Source organism: Fomitopsis serialis (assembly GCF_022376445.1).
Source record: "Fomitopsis serialis strain Sig1Antser10 chromosome Unknown B0H18scaffold_327, whole genome shotgun sequence".
NCBI lineage: Eukaryota > Fungi > Basidiomycota > Agaricomycetes > Polyporales > Fomitopsidaceae > Fomitopsis > Fomitopsis serialis.
In genome coordinates, this window is record NW_025955287.1 from 1 (window position 1) to 15,584 (window position 15,584).

Below are 15,584 nucleotides of genomic sequence, written 5' to 3' on the forward strand. Positions count from 1 at the left end.
TGGGAGGCGGCTGGCCTGACGACCCAGGACATGAAAGCATTCGTGTGGGAGCTCGGCAAACTCGGTTTCTGCTGGCAGTTCATTACGGTAAGCCGCCGTCTGTTCCATAGAGATACCCACGGATGCTGATGACGGTATTAGCTCGCGGGTCTGCACTCGAACGCGTACATCAATGACCTCTTCGCCAAAGCATTCTCGCAGGAGGGTATGAAGGCCTACGTCGAGCTCATTCAGCGACGTGAACGTGAGATCGGCTGCGATGTCCTGACTCACCAAAAGGTATGCCTACCCACAAACGACGTGTATCCTCAGCTGAATCTTGGTTGCAGTGGAGCGGCGCGGACTACATGGACAACCTCATGAAGACAGTGACGGGCGGTGTCTCGTCTACGGCGGCCATGGGCAAGGGTGTCACAGAATCGCAGTTCGGTGCCAAGCTCTAGTGTCGGTTGGCCTGGCCGAGATCAGGAATGTTTGGATATCTCAACCAGCATACTTGTCAATGCGTACCTGTACTTTTGGTGTAAAATTCTATCAGCATATCTCCACATCAATTGGAACCAAGGCTAGTCTTAGCACATAGCAGACGAATCGGACGACGAGGTAATCCATCCGGCGCCGCCATAGCATGGCATATTGGAGTTAAGCTTACTGTCTTGTTCTTGTTGTGATTTGCTACATGTCGCTGCAATCGTTGGCGTTATCTTTGTGTTAGAAAGTATGACAACTATTGGATGTAGTTGAGCATCTACACCGATTGGGAGATGCAAAACAGTGAAGTTCATGATCAGTGCCGGTCCGGAGAGGGATTAAGGTTACCTTCCAGAAAAGGCAAGCCTCCTTGACCCAGTCTCGCAGCCACCGTGACATTGTCAGTGGCGGTCGCTACAGGCAATCCTCGACGATCACTCACTTACACTCCGTGCCGAGGAAACACAGCATCTGACTCATAGAATCTCAACAATGGACGCGACGGAACGCCTGCAAGCCGCGTCAAAGTTCCTTCTGCAAGCACCTCCTGGTGAAATCAACGATGTCCTGAATGGCGAGCCGACCTCTTTCCTCGATTGCAACGCGCGACGCGAAGACCTGACGCGTTATTACCAACAGATGTTCGGAACATCATATCGGATGATGACTCTCTCCAAGAGGGTGTGCTGCCAGCGTTGCGAGAATACAACCTCGCGCAATTCATGACTGCGGATGTTCCGGGGCACAACCACCAGGTGAGTCTCGTTGAGTGGATATGCCTGAGCGGCTTGGGCTTATACGTTCTTCTCTCACAAGTCAATAGTAAGCGAGGCTGCGCGTGTCTCAAATTTGAACGGGGAGGGCGAGGGCGAGCAGCTCGATAGATTTTGGGATCCGCGGTCGAGAACGAGCTTCCGTTTCGATCATCTTAGTCTGGTGAGTGCGTGTTCGCAACCTGTATCAGTACACACGACGAGAGCGACGTGTCTGTTGTGTAGGAAGCATCCGATCCAGAACACGTAGAGCCGGATCCTGAATCTGAGCCCTTCCGGTAGGCCGTTTCTGCACACTTGGTATCTTCGCTCACTCCGTGCTTGCAGGGCAGCTCTGGAAACAGCATCCATCGCGTACCTTTCCGCACACTTCCATGGCGGTGTCACCTCCATCTTCCCAACACCCGGCGCCGCGACGCGTTTCTACGTCCAGATCGTCGCGAACAAGTACAACCCGTCGAACTTCTGGTATGATCATCCCGCATCCATCCAGCGTACGAATTCTGAGCCCTCTGCGTAGGTCGGGCAGATGGAGATCTGAATACGTCGTCGACCTGGTGTCGAAACAGCTGAAAGGGCGCATGCTCGTGAACGTCCACTACTACGAGCAGGGCAACGTGAGTGGCGTCAACTACAATCACTGTCAGCTAAAATCAATGCCCGCCCCAGGTCCAACTATCTACCGCGCATTCCATTGACCTTGCCCTTCCGCCCGCGATCACATCATCCTCAGCTACGCCGTCAGCCAACAAGATTCTCGCGCTCATCGAAGCCGAGGAGGGCAAGTACCAAGCCTCGCTAAACGACGCGTACGCGGATATGGGTGAGAAGACGTTCAAGGGTCTTCGACGAGCCTTGCCCATGACCCGCTCCAAGCTGGACTGGGATAGGGTGCGTAGATCGGTTACGCACATTTCGGAATGAATCTAATGCTCGGTTTACAGGTGCTGGGCTACAAACTTGGCGCGGAGCTCTCGTCGAACAGGGGCGCGTTTGGTACATCATAACAGCCGTTATAAGATGATACAATGTAGGGTGTAGGGTGTAGATCGAAGAATCTCGCAATGTAATTCTGACCTTGTCGAATTGTCCCGTTCTGCATTGTGTTACGACTGAGTACTGAGCATTCAAATATGCCCGAGCACGCTTTCATCAATATGTCCATAGCATTCTCGCCATAGCTCTAGACCATCGCAATGCGCGTACGTAGTCTACTTCAGTGCCCTAACTGATTGCAACCAACAACTTCCTGCCATACACTAGCGACACCCTCCTCTTCACACCCCACTTGCATGCCGTTGTCGCGCAATATGAAGTACGCTCGATGAGGCGTCTGCACGACGGCAAGCGCGGGGTGCAACGGCTTCCCCCCTGTGGACGTGAAGTGGATGCTTTCGATATGATGGTGTCTGGGGAAGCAAGGCGCAATGAGCCTACGTATATGGGCGACGAGTCCATCATCCAGACTACTCACTCTGGCAGGTACATGTTGACTTGGCCGGCCTTGGGGCGCACGCTGGCTGCGTGGCTGCGGGACGAGAGTCCATCGAAATCTTGTGCCATCTCCGATGCAGACATCCATTGTCCACTGACACTGTAAAAAGAGTTGTTCAGGAATATGGATGAGGAATACAAGAAGAGATCCTTGACCTGTTCGCGACGACACACGCAAGGACGTATCGCTCTGCAACGATTCGCTTGGCCCGACCTAGCTCTCCTTCGCCTTGTATTCTCTTCAGCCACAGGCGACTAATCCCACGCTCGTATTCTTCGTGATTCGCCCATTTCAGCTGATCCAGTAGCCTCAACGTGGTAGACTCCTTGCTTGAACGCAGATGCCGATCTACGTACTTTGACCAATCCGCACGCACGGGCATATCAGGTTGGGTGGCTGGATCACGCTGTCCTGGAGAATGGGCTACTGCCGGACGCCCAACCGGTTCGTAGGTCGCCTCTAGAACGTAGAACGTTTCCCTTTGTTGACTGGAGCCAATCCCGTGTTCCACGGTGATACTCCAGATCTCGTTCGGGATAACGGGTTGGGCGTCGACCACGACAGCTTGCAGCCAGGAAATTGATTTCGAGTCGTCGGCGCCGCATCCGATAGACAGAGCAAACCAGAGCCTAGACAGTACGAACCTAGATGACGGTCTGCGTTGAGTCTTTGTATAGATACAACCTGACGAACGTACTTTAGCGCAACGCTGATTTGCTTGTCATCGTCTGGGCTTGACCAGAGGTGACTAGCGACCGGGTCAGGTAAACCTCGAGACCTAATGAACTTGGCAAGGAACGACGCTTCGTGTATGCGCCGTCGCTGCAGAGCTTCTGCCTCGCGGATGCGAAGATATGGCCATGTGTTCGTCATGGCCTGCGAGTACTGCGAGATGTCTTGAGAAAGTCTGCGGCCATCATGACGCTGATTGAGGATATGGAAGGCGGAAAGGTACACTGCGAGGCAAGCAGGTGACATCGACTCAGCTTTGCGCTTAACAGAGGTGGTCAACGAAGTATGTATACCTGCGTAACGGAACATGCGCGAGACTAGGACACATTGTCTTCTTTCTGCAGCTGCCAATCCACTCAGTATGACAGCCCAGTGTTGTACGCGCTTGCGCTGTGCCAACGAGGGCGGGAGAGTAATGGACGTGAGTTCTGGGACGGGCGCCGGTGGCGGGAAGTCTAGATGGTACAGAGCGGGAGGTCCTCGGCGTTCTTGTATGTCATTGGTGGTTCGCGAAGGAAGCGTACGTGTCACTTTGGCAGGTGCTGCTTGTGGGCGTTTGGTGACCACTAGCTTCTGGAACCGTTTGCCAGTGATCTTTGGAATCGATGGAAGTATAGCCTTCGCAGTGGTTGATATTTGCGCTTGTAGGCGCGGGACAGTGTCAATAGTCGCGAGCATGTTCGTAATAGTGGCAGCGCTGGGAACCGCAGAGGCAGAAGGATTGAGCGATGACAAGGGTGGTCTAGGCACAGAAGGCTTCGCCAAAGATACGCGCGGGACATCCAGACCAGAAGCAACAGGCTCAGATTGAGAGACCACAGAGGTTGGAGCCAGAGATGATAGCGCTACGGGTTCTTTGGGTGTTTGTGATGCCAAGGCAGCTTGCGTGTGTTCCACGGCTTCCCCTTGGACTTTGCGCTTCTTCGACGCACCACTAGCAGAAGAGCATGTCGCCCGTTTCTCGGGCCTTGGTACGGCTTTTTTCCGAAGGGTAGCGGCATTCGCGCCTTGACTAGAATTAGGTTCATCAGGGCGGGACACCGCTTCGTTGATGTTGCCAGACAGCGACACAGAAAGGGTATACTGATCGTCGACATGAGCTCTTCGATGTTTGGATGCGTGGACAGGTGCATTCGTGCTGGTGTCGGCAACTAGTAAAACAAATTAATCAGCAATCATGTTTAGAGCGGCATCAAGAATTGGGGAGGCTGTACACGCGCTGCAGCAGATCAGTTGGAGTCCCTCCGGAGGGCTTCCTGCTTCCCGTGTTTAATAGAAGTGATTGAACATGAGTTAACTTAGGCAGGTATCCTGCTCGGATTAAAGCAGGCCAAAAAGCAGGAGCAGAGGGGACGCGTGTATGCGCCACAACATGATATGGCTTACCTTTTGAGTGGGATTTTCAGCAAGAGTTTGGACTGTATGCGCAGAGTCCGCGTTCGTGATTGGCGTCGGAATTAGTACCAGTGTCGAAGGAGTGTCGGTGACAGCACCGCAATCATCGCCTATGTTCTTCCCGGATACTTGGGATCCGTCTCCACTGGTTGCAAGCTTTGAATTGGCACGGGTCCGGAATGCAGATATCTTCTCAATGAGGGCTGCTTTGCCGAGCTTGGAGTACCCGGTGATCTTATGTTCTTTGCATAGAGCCTTGAGCTGGGAAACAGTTTGTTTCTGCAAGGATGCCAAGTCAGGGATAATCTCGGTCGACATGAGTAGATCGTGGTCAGAATGTCGATAATGGCGGTAACTAGGTGTCCTGGTCCTGGCTGGAAGACGCGTCTGGGGCTCCAATAAATAATGCACGTGATGCCAACAGCCACAGACGCGTCGCCACCGAGCGCGCCTGTGACTGGCCCCTGCACATCCCCATTCTTACCTAACCTCTGGGTTGCTTCTTGGACTGGCCGCTTTAGTGAAGGGCATGGTCGTGATGGATTCAACGAATGGAGAACAAGACATCATGCGGATATGGTCCCTCCTCACGGAGGTCTCTGAACAGCTTACCCAGAACCGCTCAGTGTCTATCTCTATTCATAACCTCACGAGTGGTGTGAAGGTGCGCATGCTTGTCAAGTGTGCAACATGCTCCTGCTGACCATGATGACTTAGAGTCAATCTGTCCACTCGCAGACGGGCTTTGTTCTGAGACGGTAAGCTAATCCTCTGTATTCGTCATTTCCTATCCTCACGCATTGCTAGATTCAACTTAGACCAGCCAAAAGGTTGCCATTCCCCCTCATAGCCTTGGTCAGGTTTTCTGAACTTTCAAGCAGAAGTCTACGAGGCAGAGCTCGAGCGCATGAACACTGCGATGACCGCAGATAACCAGACATTACAGAACGACAACAGGCAGCTGAACGCCCTAATACGGGAGTATGAACAAACTTTGGAGAATGTCATGAGTCAATTCCGTGCCCGCGCAGTGAGTGTTCACCCGCATTCGGTCTGATCGCCTCCTCAACTCCCGCCGTCTAGTACGAAGTGCAGCAGCGTGAGCTTGCACTTCTACGCGAATACGAGAGTGCGATCGTACAACGCGAAACGGAAGCCCTCGACGCCGCCCTATCGGCGAACAACTCACGCTCCGAGAGCCTAGCACGGCTTGGCCGGCTGCTGCGTGCCCTCATGAAAAAATTCAACGGCGAAGACGTCTCTTCATGCGAGGCCGCAATGGCAGTAGATGCACCATCTGGGCCGGTTGCGTCGACATCTCATATACCTCCACCCCCTTCCTTGGGACCTCAACCGGGCGAAGGCCCGACTGATGACGGTGTCGAACCGACGAAGGAGGGCTCTCCGGGAGGCAGCGAATCCGAACTCTTGGAGGTTGAGGACGATGACGACCCCGAGAAACTGCACAGGAGGATCATCGCCACAGAGTGGGCTCTCGAACGCGAGAGTGAGCTCGCGCGCCTGGAACGGGAGAACGAGGAGCTGCGGATACTCCTGCGAGGCGTCCTGAACGCTGAGACAGTTCCTATGCCCGCCGCGCCATTAGCGCGGAGGCCAGGCCAGGAGTTGGCTGAGATAAATGAGGATGGTAGAGCGTCACCAGCGCTGTCGGTTGCTTCTTCGACGGCAACAGTGAGACCTGGTGGGAGGAAGCTGGGCGGCCCGCCGGGGACTGTGGGTCCGTTCGGCTCGTATAAGATGAGGACGCAGTTGAACGGCCAATGAATGGCCGAGGTGTGTGTTCATTATTGCAGTCCCAAATTAACGAGACTAATGGGTTGAGATGCCTCCGCAGATACGTAGCTTACGGTGAACGTATGGGAGTCATACGTATAATTGGATATGAGGATCATTGCTAGGAAGTTTCTGAAGCAGCTTGTACTAGTACCAAACGTCCCACCAATCGATGTATCTCACGCAGAGAACTGGTTGTGTTATGATTGGTGTTCTTGACGCTTCTAATTAGCAGCCTGCTGCCCACTTGAATTGTGGGTCCGGTCGCTGACGCGGCAGCGCTCGACGGCTAGGCGTCTATCCACCTCTCTTGCTTTCGACCTTCATCTTGAACTAGTCTCGGTGAGTCAAAGCTTCAATGCTGAGAATTGACTGAAGATGTATGTTATGGCATGATACGATAGGTTGATGCGGGCTTGACTGCACATGCAGATCGATAGCGCCGCAAAGCTCAGCCAAGCCAAGTGCGAAAGCCGAGATCGCGGACGGCCGCAGTACCACCCACATGATGATAGGAAGTACAACTCCAGGCGCAGATCACAGCTTTCAATTGTACGACCTCCGGGTCGAAGTGATTTGCCCACCAGGAAAGCGCATCATGTGCGGAGCCAAAGCCGATGATTACTTTACAATGGAAGGCGAGATGCTCAGGCTCCCGCCTGGACAAGGCTTCTCCATATACTCACTAGGTAGGTCAGCCGATGTTTTCGATATCCGTACATTTTTATGCCGACATGATGTTCTCATCAATGATTGTACAAGGCGCCGTGCTCCCTCTACTTGCGGCCAAGCAACGCGTTTCGTCTCCTTACGATTGGATGTCCTCCGACAGCGACGTCGCCTGTCCGGATCCGAACTGCCCAAGCAAATTGCGGATAACACGGACGGGCCTACGGACATTCAGAAGGGGCGACACAACAGTCACCCCTCTACCTGATACTGCTGCACCGAGTCCGAATGTCAGGGAACTCTCGCAGAGTCTTTCTGTGTCCGACGAAGTATCCATCATGACGGTGGAACCGGACACTCCACGGGCAGATCCGGCGTCACCATTGTTCACTGATGTTGATGCGGAAGAAGTAAAACCGGTAGAAGAAACATCGGCAGAGGAGATCGGCGTTACTCAGGCAGAGGACCTCCACGACCTCCGAGGGGAAGCAGATTGTAATTCTTTGCTCGACTACCTTAGAGCTGACTGGGGGTGATGGAGGTGGCATGCCACGGATATCCTGTACCGTGCCCCGATGCCGCACGTCTTTACCCACTCATGCTACATAATCCCCTATACCTCATGCGGGAGCATCCAGGAATCCCGAATTGAATCGTCTTGCAGGGTTCTGACCACGGCCACGTCGCCTTTTCTTAGTCCTCATTGATCGCTCTCTACGTATTGCTACGGTCGTGATCATCACAATCTATCCTCACGCGTCCAGGTCACCCTGAATCGTAATCCCCTCTTCGTTCGCCCACTCGAGTCCGCTCTCGCATCCCTTCCAACTCCCCACGTTGAACCTATGGTTTACGCCCTTCAGGGCCGGCACGCATGCGACACTCCCACATCCCCCGGTCCCTGACATCGGAATCAAGTAGATGACCTCCTTGACACGCGAATGCAGCAGTGCCATGCTGCACATAATACATGGCTCGTGCGTCGTGAACAGCGTGAGAGAAGTGAGCAGGTAGTGGGCGCCGTTCCGAGGCGCCTGCGCTTCCTCAATCGCGGGTGTCGAGGAACGGGTTGCGTTGGGGAGAAGAATGGATGCAGAGGACTCCGATGGGGTGAGAGAAGACGTAGGGGCTATCGGAGTGGAGGACGAGGCGCGATAGTCAGCGATGGCGCGGATGGTATTGAGGACAGCGTGACGGAGGGGATGGTTGGTAGAAGTCCTGGTATCATGGCCCAGGAAAGGAGCGAATGTCTGTGCCGCGTACGCAGTTTCCTCTTCGTATGGAATCGGTACATATGCTGCGATCGGTAGCTGAAAGTCCCGCGATAAGCGAAGAAGCCCCCTCCAGCCATTCTAGATCCGCGTACCTCACCCTGCCGCCCTGCCTCCTGCGCTTCCTTCACGATTCGTTTCATGGCTTCACAAGCCCAGAGCACCCTACCTCGCGTCCATTCTTCGACTTCGCCTTTCCGCCTCGGCGCATATATGGTCGGCCAAAACGTGTTCTTATGCTTCAGCGAGACCTGCGTCAGGGCAACCGTGCAGGGTACTTCTACGGTGTACGGTTCCGACAATCCGGGGATGTCGGGTAGCGTAGGGACTTGCGGGCACTCTGACGTGAGCGCGAGGAGGATGGTCAGTTTGCTGTCTTGCTTCCGGATCCTCTTCAGGTGCGACATCGTGGGAGTCTCGAGTCCGCTCTTCTTCAGCCAGCTATTTACGGATGAGAAACAGGCTGTTCTATGAAGGCCGAAGCAACGTACCTCAGCGTGGTCGCCGTATGCCGAGCATCTGGTACATCGGCAACCCATGCCGGCTCTGTATACAGGACATGAGTCGATAAGACGACGCTTCCCGGAAGCAACACTGACGCGTAATGACGGCACTGAGCTCATCTTCTTCGTCATCGCGCACTAGCTTGATACGTGTGAATGGCAGCTCGTCTTCCGCGATGACACTTTGCGGGTTGCCATCAGCGTACTGCAGAATTTGTCTGTCCAGTGGTGATATTTCGGTTTGGTCATGCTCGATGCCGGCGAGTCCTCCCCACCCGTCATCAGGGTCTTCGGCCGGCGGTTCGGTCGGTGCTGCATCCACTGCATCGAACCACAGTTTGTGCCCGTAGAATATACAGAGTTCGTCGCCTTCTTGTATCCGACGAGTAGTCATGTATCGTATGGATTCTGTTTCAGTGTCCAGTGTATACGATACGTTGGGCTGTTGCGAGTGATTGAAGAGTGATCCTGGAATTGGCAAGCGTCAATATGATCAGACGTTCGAGGCCTTCAATCTTACACAGACCTAATCCAAGGGCTAGAGCCATGCGACCATCTCTCCACCTAAATGTGTAGTGGTCCAACAGGGTGTGGCGGCCATGCTCTTCGTACTCCGCTTTGGAGAAGAGGAGCACGGGACTGATCTCGACGACCGTGCGGGGCTCGAGGGTCCGAGCAGCTGAAGATACATATAGGCTCAGCACTGTCGGTTCAATTGCAATCAATCAAGGAGGTAATCCTACCGTACACGCCTCTGCCCTTTCCGGAAGAATGACCGATGCGAAGGCCACTGCTATTGAGGTGCTCTGGAGCTCGAGAATGCACGGCAGTATCTTTGTTCCATTCTACACGACTCCCTGCCATCCCTTGTGAGTTCAGCTTATATTCAGACAGCACACAGAGTGAGTTTTGCTTGAACAGCGTTGTGCAGTAGAGCAGGACATGGTAGATGCATACGAGTCAATCACGAAGTTGAAGTTTGGTGTGTGCGCCACTAATCACGTCCACGATCCCGATCTGGCCAGATCTGATCGATTCAACACGAGGCTACTGTACGCTCGCCACAAGCGCTCGTGGCACACGCCGCCGGAGATACAGGCACCTTGGGACCATCGTCATCTGACTTGTGCCTACCCCACATTATAAATGCTTGAAACATAGTGCTTATTCGGAAGCATGCATTAATACAACAATGAGATGAAAGCCGGATCGATGACCCTCGATTGCCATGGGAATTTAGTAGGCACCATGGCTTGGCACTGGCAAATTAGAAAGCGACATAGAAGCTCAGAACTTCACCTTCCTTTCGTTGTCTATCCTTCTTCCCAAGCCGTTGCGTTACACCTAGTTTCCTTGGCTTTCTCGTCTCAGCGCCTCCCTTGCGCAACTCAATCCGCTTCTTCCGATCTTCCAGCATCGTGAAGATCTCGTCACCTTTTCCTCTCGGATATCGTTCGTCCTGCCAATCAAAGACCAGACGTAGCCCTGGCTTCTCTTGTTCAGATGAACGTTGTGAGAGGCGACCCTCGTTTCTCGAGTCCACAACTCGGCGAGAAGCCGCAGTAGGAGGAATGGGTGCAGGTGGGGGCGTTGCATACATGTCGTCGATATTGTGGGTGTCGTACCGAACCGGAGCGCGTACCGGCGCAGGTACGGCATACATGTCCTCGATGTCATGCGTGTCTGCGCGATGCCTGCGTTGTTCCGGCTCGGCAGTCGCATACATGTCGTCGATATCGTGCGTGTCGTACCGACTGCGCGAACGCGTAGAATCGGGAGGAGGCGTGGCATACACATCGTCTATGTCGTGCGTGTCGCGCCCTTCCGACATGCTGGTCACCGAGGGGCGCGGCGTTGTCTCTCCGTCTGATTCTGACCTCTCGTCTCGGTGCTGGAGAACCTCGTCCAAGACAGGCGGGCCATGCAACTTTCCTGCTGCTCGGAGGCTGGATGAGATAGCGCGGAAATCTGGCATTTTCTCTTTCCCCTTCATTACGTATGGGATTCGTGGCGGACTTGGCCGGAGAGTCGGGGACGTCGCAATTTCCGGTAAAGGGGAGGCAGAAGGGGATATCGACGGCGGTAGAGATGATGAATGTTGGAATGTGCCATCGGAGGCAGGCGTTGATAGACGCGACGATCCATGAAAGGACCGCGGTGCCATAACAGCACTCGGAGAACGTGAAGATGGAGGGGAAGGTGCTGATGAGGATGCTAAAAAAGAAATGGGCGAAGAACGCTCAGTCGGGGGATCGGGTGATACAGACTGTGAATTGTGGTGCAGCGGCTGGGTCTTCTGGACAGCAGGTGGCTCAGCTGTAAGACGGACTGAGCACCAACACGACAACTTACGATCGCAGTTACATTTGGCGCTGAGGCAGCGGACCGCAGCTGGTCAGATCGCGCGACGTCCGCCTTTACAGAAGGTGTATGGGTTGCAGGAACGCTGACCTCGAGTCCGTGACGGACCGCGGCCTTCGTTGCTCGTTTCGTTTGCGGCGGATGCAGCAGGTCTATCTGTGGAGTTCCCCGGTGATGGGTCTCCGAGTGAGGCATTCGCGTCGCTTGTGTGTTGATAGTATTGTGCTCCTGACGGGCTTCTCTGAGGCCGGGTCGATCGGGCTGCGCGAAGTTGATGGGCCTTGCAGACTGAGTTGATAGTGACATCTGTGGGACAATCTGTGGGAGCAGTGGCGACTTCTCGACGGGACGCTTGGGTGAGGATGCAACCTCCACGACTTCTGCAGATGTCACAAGCGCACTAGATACCTCTTTTCTGGACGCCAATTGTTTCGAACATCGTTTACAGACCCAAGTGTCAAGTCCGTCTGCAGACTGGCCTTGTTCGTCGGCCTCGATACGACGCAGAATCTCTGCTTCGGAGATAGGTGGGATGTGGCATGCTGGGTGATGTTCAGTGAGCTAAGAGAGGACGGAGTGATGTTTGGCTCGAATGACTCACGGTGATGCCAAACGCGTTGACACTTGCAGCACTCGATAAGGAACTTGATGGGTGTATTCATAGTCTCTCCACATCGTACACATGCTTTTCGTGTGATCAAAGGTGCAGACATCCTGGAGCTACGAGCAAGGGATGATCGTAACGACACCGTTCGCACTGGGTAAGAAGCTGAGGCGCTGCGGGGACTTGCCTGCCAATGAACTTTGAGTGAACTTGCTGAATTGTCAAGCCTGAATGTGTTGAGTGGAGCTAGACTCGCAAGCCAGTCGTTGAGTCCCGCCACCACCTTTTCCGGCACTCCTCTTTTGGAAACAATAAAAGCCAGGAAAGGAATCGGAGTGCGAAAAGGAGGTGGGGGCCTCTAACGACTGGTGCAATTGGACGCCGTTTACCCCAGTACCCCCGTAGCGCCCGGGACTTAGAGATATCGCGGATTGTGCTCTGCCGCCCTCAGCAGCAAGTACTGCGCTCGCGAGTTGTCGCATTCGCCATCCCATGCACATATGACATTGTAATTGCCAGAATACATTCTCGTATCAATGGACATCAGTCCATGGCAGCATACAAGCCCAGTCGTCATTCACCGCCTCCTCCGAGCCCTCTGCCTCGCCCTGCCGTTCCTGCGCCGCGCGTGTGCCCGTCCGCGACCGCGTCCGCGACCTCGACCCCTGGTAGCTTGGAATGCAAGATAGTTATCAGAGGTAAGTTGGGTGCTGAAGATTTCCGCGTGCGATGCAGTCGCGCCGCCATCATCAGGAAAATCCAGATTCACAAATGAGGACAAATGATGCAAAATGAGGCATAATCGTGCAAAATGTCACCTAATTAGCCGCATTAGAGATTAGATCATTTTGCTTTACCCCCTTTCTAATTAGATCTAAATGACACTCAGGGAGAACAAATTATCACTACTTCATGGAAGATATGGTCTCGGTGAGGCCATGTTATCTCACAAAATTGCATGCTATTTCATACCATAAGCATGATACTTCCCACAAACCGTGGTGTAGCAGCTGTAGTGACGTCGCATCATAAGGTTTAGGATCATACTAATCAATTGGGTACTAAAGTACTGATAGTAATCAAGTTCAGTATTAAAAGTCTACGTATGTGTAGCTCCCGCCGCCAGCGCTGCCAGTGGTAGTAGTCTACCCGTACTCGCCCCGGGTACAGACCCGTCGTAAGCTGTGAATTGCCGGGGGCTCACCTGTACCCGTACCCGTACCCGCCCGGGTACCGTACCTGTGCAGCGGATACGGGTCGTGTGCGGGTTCGCTGGTCTGCGGGTCCATGCGCGGATGGGCGGGCAGATAGGTGAGGGAGTGGGGGAGTGGGCAGAACAGCGGAGAGGCTCGCGCAGGCGGGCGCGTGGGCGAGCGAGCGATTGCGCGGGCAAGCAGGCGGCACCGGTTGTCCTGACTCCTCGCCGTGCTCCCCACCATCTTCCTCGCCCGTGCGTACTCACCATCGACTCGCGCATCCCAGCGAGCCTTTCGCCCATGCGTCTTCCCGTCTTCCCGCCCTGCGTCCCGTCTGCACGCGCCACCCGCGAGCCCTCCCGTTTGCTCCCTTCGCTCGCCGCTTATCGGCCATGCCTGCGCGCTGGGCATTAGCCCTACGCGCTCGTGGTCAATATGCGTGCGGTGCTGACTCACCTGCGCGTACGTTCGTCAGCAATGTTCTGCGTGCGGTTGCCGTGTGCATCCTTGCCTGGTTGTGTGACCGCCCGCCCGTACGCGTTCATCGGCCGTGACTGCGCAGGGCACCCACCCTCCTCTGTTCCCGCTTGCCCACTTCCCTGCCCAACATCCCATCCATCCGCGAGCTCTCCAGTCCGCCTTCCTGGCCGTCTACTCATTCGCTTTCCCGCCCGTCCGTTCGGTCGCTCGTCCGCGCGCTCGCCATCCCACGTGCCCGCCCGCTGACCCGCTCGCCTGCCTGTGCGCTCGCGCTGGTCCGCCCGCCGATTGTTCGTCGGCCGCGCCTACACGCAGGGCATTGGCCCTGCGTGCTCGCGGTCGTCGTACGCGTCGCGCGGCACGTCGACGTGTCCTGCGCCTGCCGTTAGTGAGCCCGCACGCGTATGCCTGTGCTCACCTGCAGACCCTCACCCTCCCGAGGGTGGGCGCGAGAAGTCGAGGGCCCGGACACGAGAAGGACAGCGGGCTACGAGTCTACCTAGCAAGGGGCGAGGACAAGCAGCTAAGAACAGGTGGACGTGTGAGATACAGCAAGATGGCGAAGAAAGGCGGGTAGTAGGCGAGGCGAGGCAACGAGAGCGGGCGAGCTGACAGGGGTGTATGCCGGCAGACAAGACAGCAAGGACGGCGGCGGACGGGCAAGAGAGTGGATGAGCGAGTTAGCAAGGAGGCGAGCCTGAGAGCGGGCGGGCGAGCAGATGCGTGAGGGCAAGGGTGAGCAGTGAAGAATGAGCAAGCGGGTGAGGGCAGGAGGTAGGGTGAACCAGCAAGGCAAGGGCGGGCAGGGGAACTAGCGAGACGGGCACGACTGGCGATGAGAGCAGGCCAGCAGACACGCTAGTGAGGGCGAGGGCAGGCAGGCATGAACGGCGTGCAGATGAGAGCGGCGGGCGAGATGGGGCAAGCTCCTGCGCGAGAGGGCGGGAAGCATAAATATGCGGGATGCGCGGACGAGCAGACGAGCAGACTGGTGGGCTGGTTAGCAAAAGGGCGAGGACGCGCAGACAGGAACAGCTGGACGGGTGAGGCGAGGGAGAGCAGGCGAGAAGGGCGGCGAGGACGGGCGAGCGAGTGAAGAGTGGGCGAGCTCGAGAGTCAGAACAGACAGGCACGAACAGGCATGCAAGTGAGGGTGGGCAGGCGGGCGCGAGCGCGCAAGTGAATAGGCAAGAGGCTATGCCCTTGCGCGTCACGGCTACGTAGGGAAACACGGGCGGACACGATAGGGCGGCCGCGCGAGAGGGCAAGTGGGCGGGCGAGTCGGGTGCGCGGAATGGCGGGCAAGTTGCTCGTTGGTGTACCTACTCGAGCACGGTGACTAACAACAAGGATCGTCAGTAGTGACAGTAGGTACACAAAACAATGCTTACCGTTAGTTTCCGTCCGTCTGCCTTCCTTTTGTTCACCACTCTCGCCCCTCGTCCCGTTGTGTTTTGTCTTCCTTCGTCTGCGCTCGTTGTGCTCAGGCGTGTCGTATCAGAGCTGTTAGATTTCCAGGGGTTTGCACGATGCGGAAAAGGGAGTTGGGATAAGAGGACGGGTGCAAACCTCGCTGAAGTCCCAAGCGCCGGTTCCGGCCTTTCCCGCGCATACGTGGCTCGCACTAGCGGCAAGCGCCGGCTGTGCGACTCGCTACTTGCGACCAGCCACGACGCCTGCCCGACCGCACCTCAAGAGACTTGTGGTCTATCTGAGTCTCAGCAGATCTACTGCGCGCTCAACCGCCTCTTCTCAAAGCCGCGTGTCTCTGGGGCATGCAATTTGGCCAGGCGAACTCGGGCTCGCGCGATGCGCATCTAAAAGCTTGAAGGCTCGGAAA

General features: G+C 55.5%; 8 protein-coding genes across 8 annotated transcripts; 4 read left to right on the forward strand and 4 right to left on the reverse strand.

Moving 5' to 3' along the window:
• On the forward strand, positions 1-443 carry B0H18DRAFT_892723 (putative isocitate lyase protein; the record flags this gene model as incomplete). Its single annotated transcript, XM_048041351.1, has 3 exons — positions 1-87; positions 142-279; positions 330-443. Coding segments are annotated over 3 exons (339 nt in total), but the record flags the coding sequence as incomplete, so codon positions are not given.
• Positions 444-855: 412 nt separating this feature from the next.
• B0H18DRAFT_357879 (F-actin-capping protein subunit alpha) lies at positions 856-2,339 on the forward strand. The gene is made up of 8 exons (XM_048037733.1): positions 856-1,045; positions 1,111-1,226; positions 1,288-1,407; positions 1,470-1,522; positions 1,572-1,712; positions 1,765-1,861; positions 1,914-2,135; positions 2,189-2,339. The coding sequence occupies exons 1-8, from the start codon at positions 964-966 to the stop codon at positions 2,249-2,251; spliced, it is 894 nt and encodes a 297-aa protein (XP_047884993.1). The 5' UTR covers positions 856-963; the 3' UTR covers positions 2,252-2,339.
• Positions 2,340-2,460: 121 nt separating this feature from the next.
• On the reverse strand, positions 2,461-4,149 carry B0H18DRAFT_892711 (uncharacterized protein; the record flags this gene model as incomplete). The annotated part of the gene is made up of 5 exons (XM_048041346.1): positions 2,461-2,677; positions 2,719-2,838; positions 2,895-3,383; positions 3,437-3,695; positions 3,765-4,149. 5 exons carry the CDS (start codon positions 4,147-4,149, stop codon positions 2,461-2,463), a joined length of 1,470 nt encoding a protein of 489 aa, XP_047884994.1.
• A 1,255-nt stretch (positions 4,150-5,404) lies between these two features.
• Positions 5,405-6,651, forward strand: B0H18DRAFT_892721 (uncharacterized protein; the record flags this gene model as incomplete). The annotated part of the gene is made up of 6 exons (XM_048041350.1): positions 5,405-5,530; positions 5,584-5,624; positions 5,674-5,696; positions 5,745-5,896; positions 5,950-6,246; positions 6,325-6,651. 6 exons carry the CDS (start codon positions 5,405-5,407, stop codon positions 6,649-6,651), a joined length of 966 nt encoding a protein of 321 aa, XP_047884995.1.
• A 517-nt stretch (positions 6,652-7,168) lies between these two features.
• Positions 7,169-7,865, forward strand: B0H18DRAFT_892714 (uncharacterized protein; the record flags this gene model as incomplete). The annotated part of the gene is made up of 2 exons (XM_048041348.1): positions 7,169-7,349; positions 7,423-7,865. The coding sequence occupies 2 exons, from the start codon at positions 7,169-7,171 to the stop codon at positions 7,863-7,865; spliced, it is 624 nt and encodes a 207-aa protein (XP_047884996.1).
• A 216-nt stretch (positions 7,866-8,081) lies between these two features.
• B0H18DRAFT_892713 (uncharacterized protein) lies at positions 8,082-9,967 on the reverse strand (the record flags this gene model as incomplete). The annotated part of the gene is made up of 6 exons (XM_048041347.1): positions 8,082-8,639; positions 8,696-9,041; positions 9,092-9,146; positions 9,200-9,571; positions 9,630-9,782; positions 9,847-9,967. 6 exons carry the CDS (start codon positions 9,965-9,967, stop codon positions 8,082-8,084), a joined length of 1,605 nt encoding a protein of 534 aa, XP_047884997.1.
• A 262-nt stretch (positions 9,968-10,229) lies between these two features.
• Positions 10,230-11,453, reverse strand: B0H18DRAFT_357952 (uncharacterized protein). Its single transcript, XM_048037734.1, has one exon. It carries the CDS (start codon positions 11,265-11,267, stop codon positions 10,371-10,373), a length of 897 nt encoding a protein of 298 aa, XP_047884998.1. The 5' UTR covers positions 11,268-11,453; the 3' UTR covers positions 10,230-10,370.
• A 1,679-nt stretch (positions 11,454-13,132) lies between these two features.
• On the reverse strand, positions 13,133-14,169 carry B0H18DRAFT_1062166 (uncharacterized protein). The gene is made up of 4 exons (XM_048031127.1): positions 13,731-14,169; positions 13,531-13,646; positions 13,269-13,307; positions 13,133-13,209 (listed from the first exon to the last, which is right to left on the reverse strand). Exons 1-3 carry the CDS (start codon positions 13,807-13,809, stop codon positions 13,269-13,271), a joined length of 234 nt encoding a protein of 77 aa, XP_047884999.1. The 5' UTR covers positions 13,810-14,169; the 3' UTR covers positions 13,133-13,209.
• Positions 14,170-15,584: the final 1,415 nt, after the last annotated feature.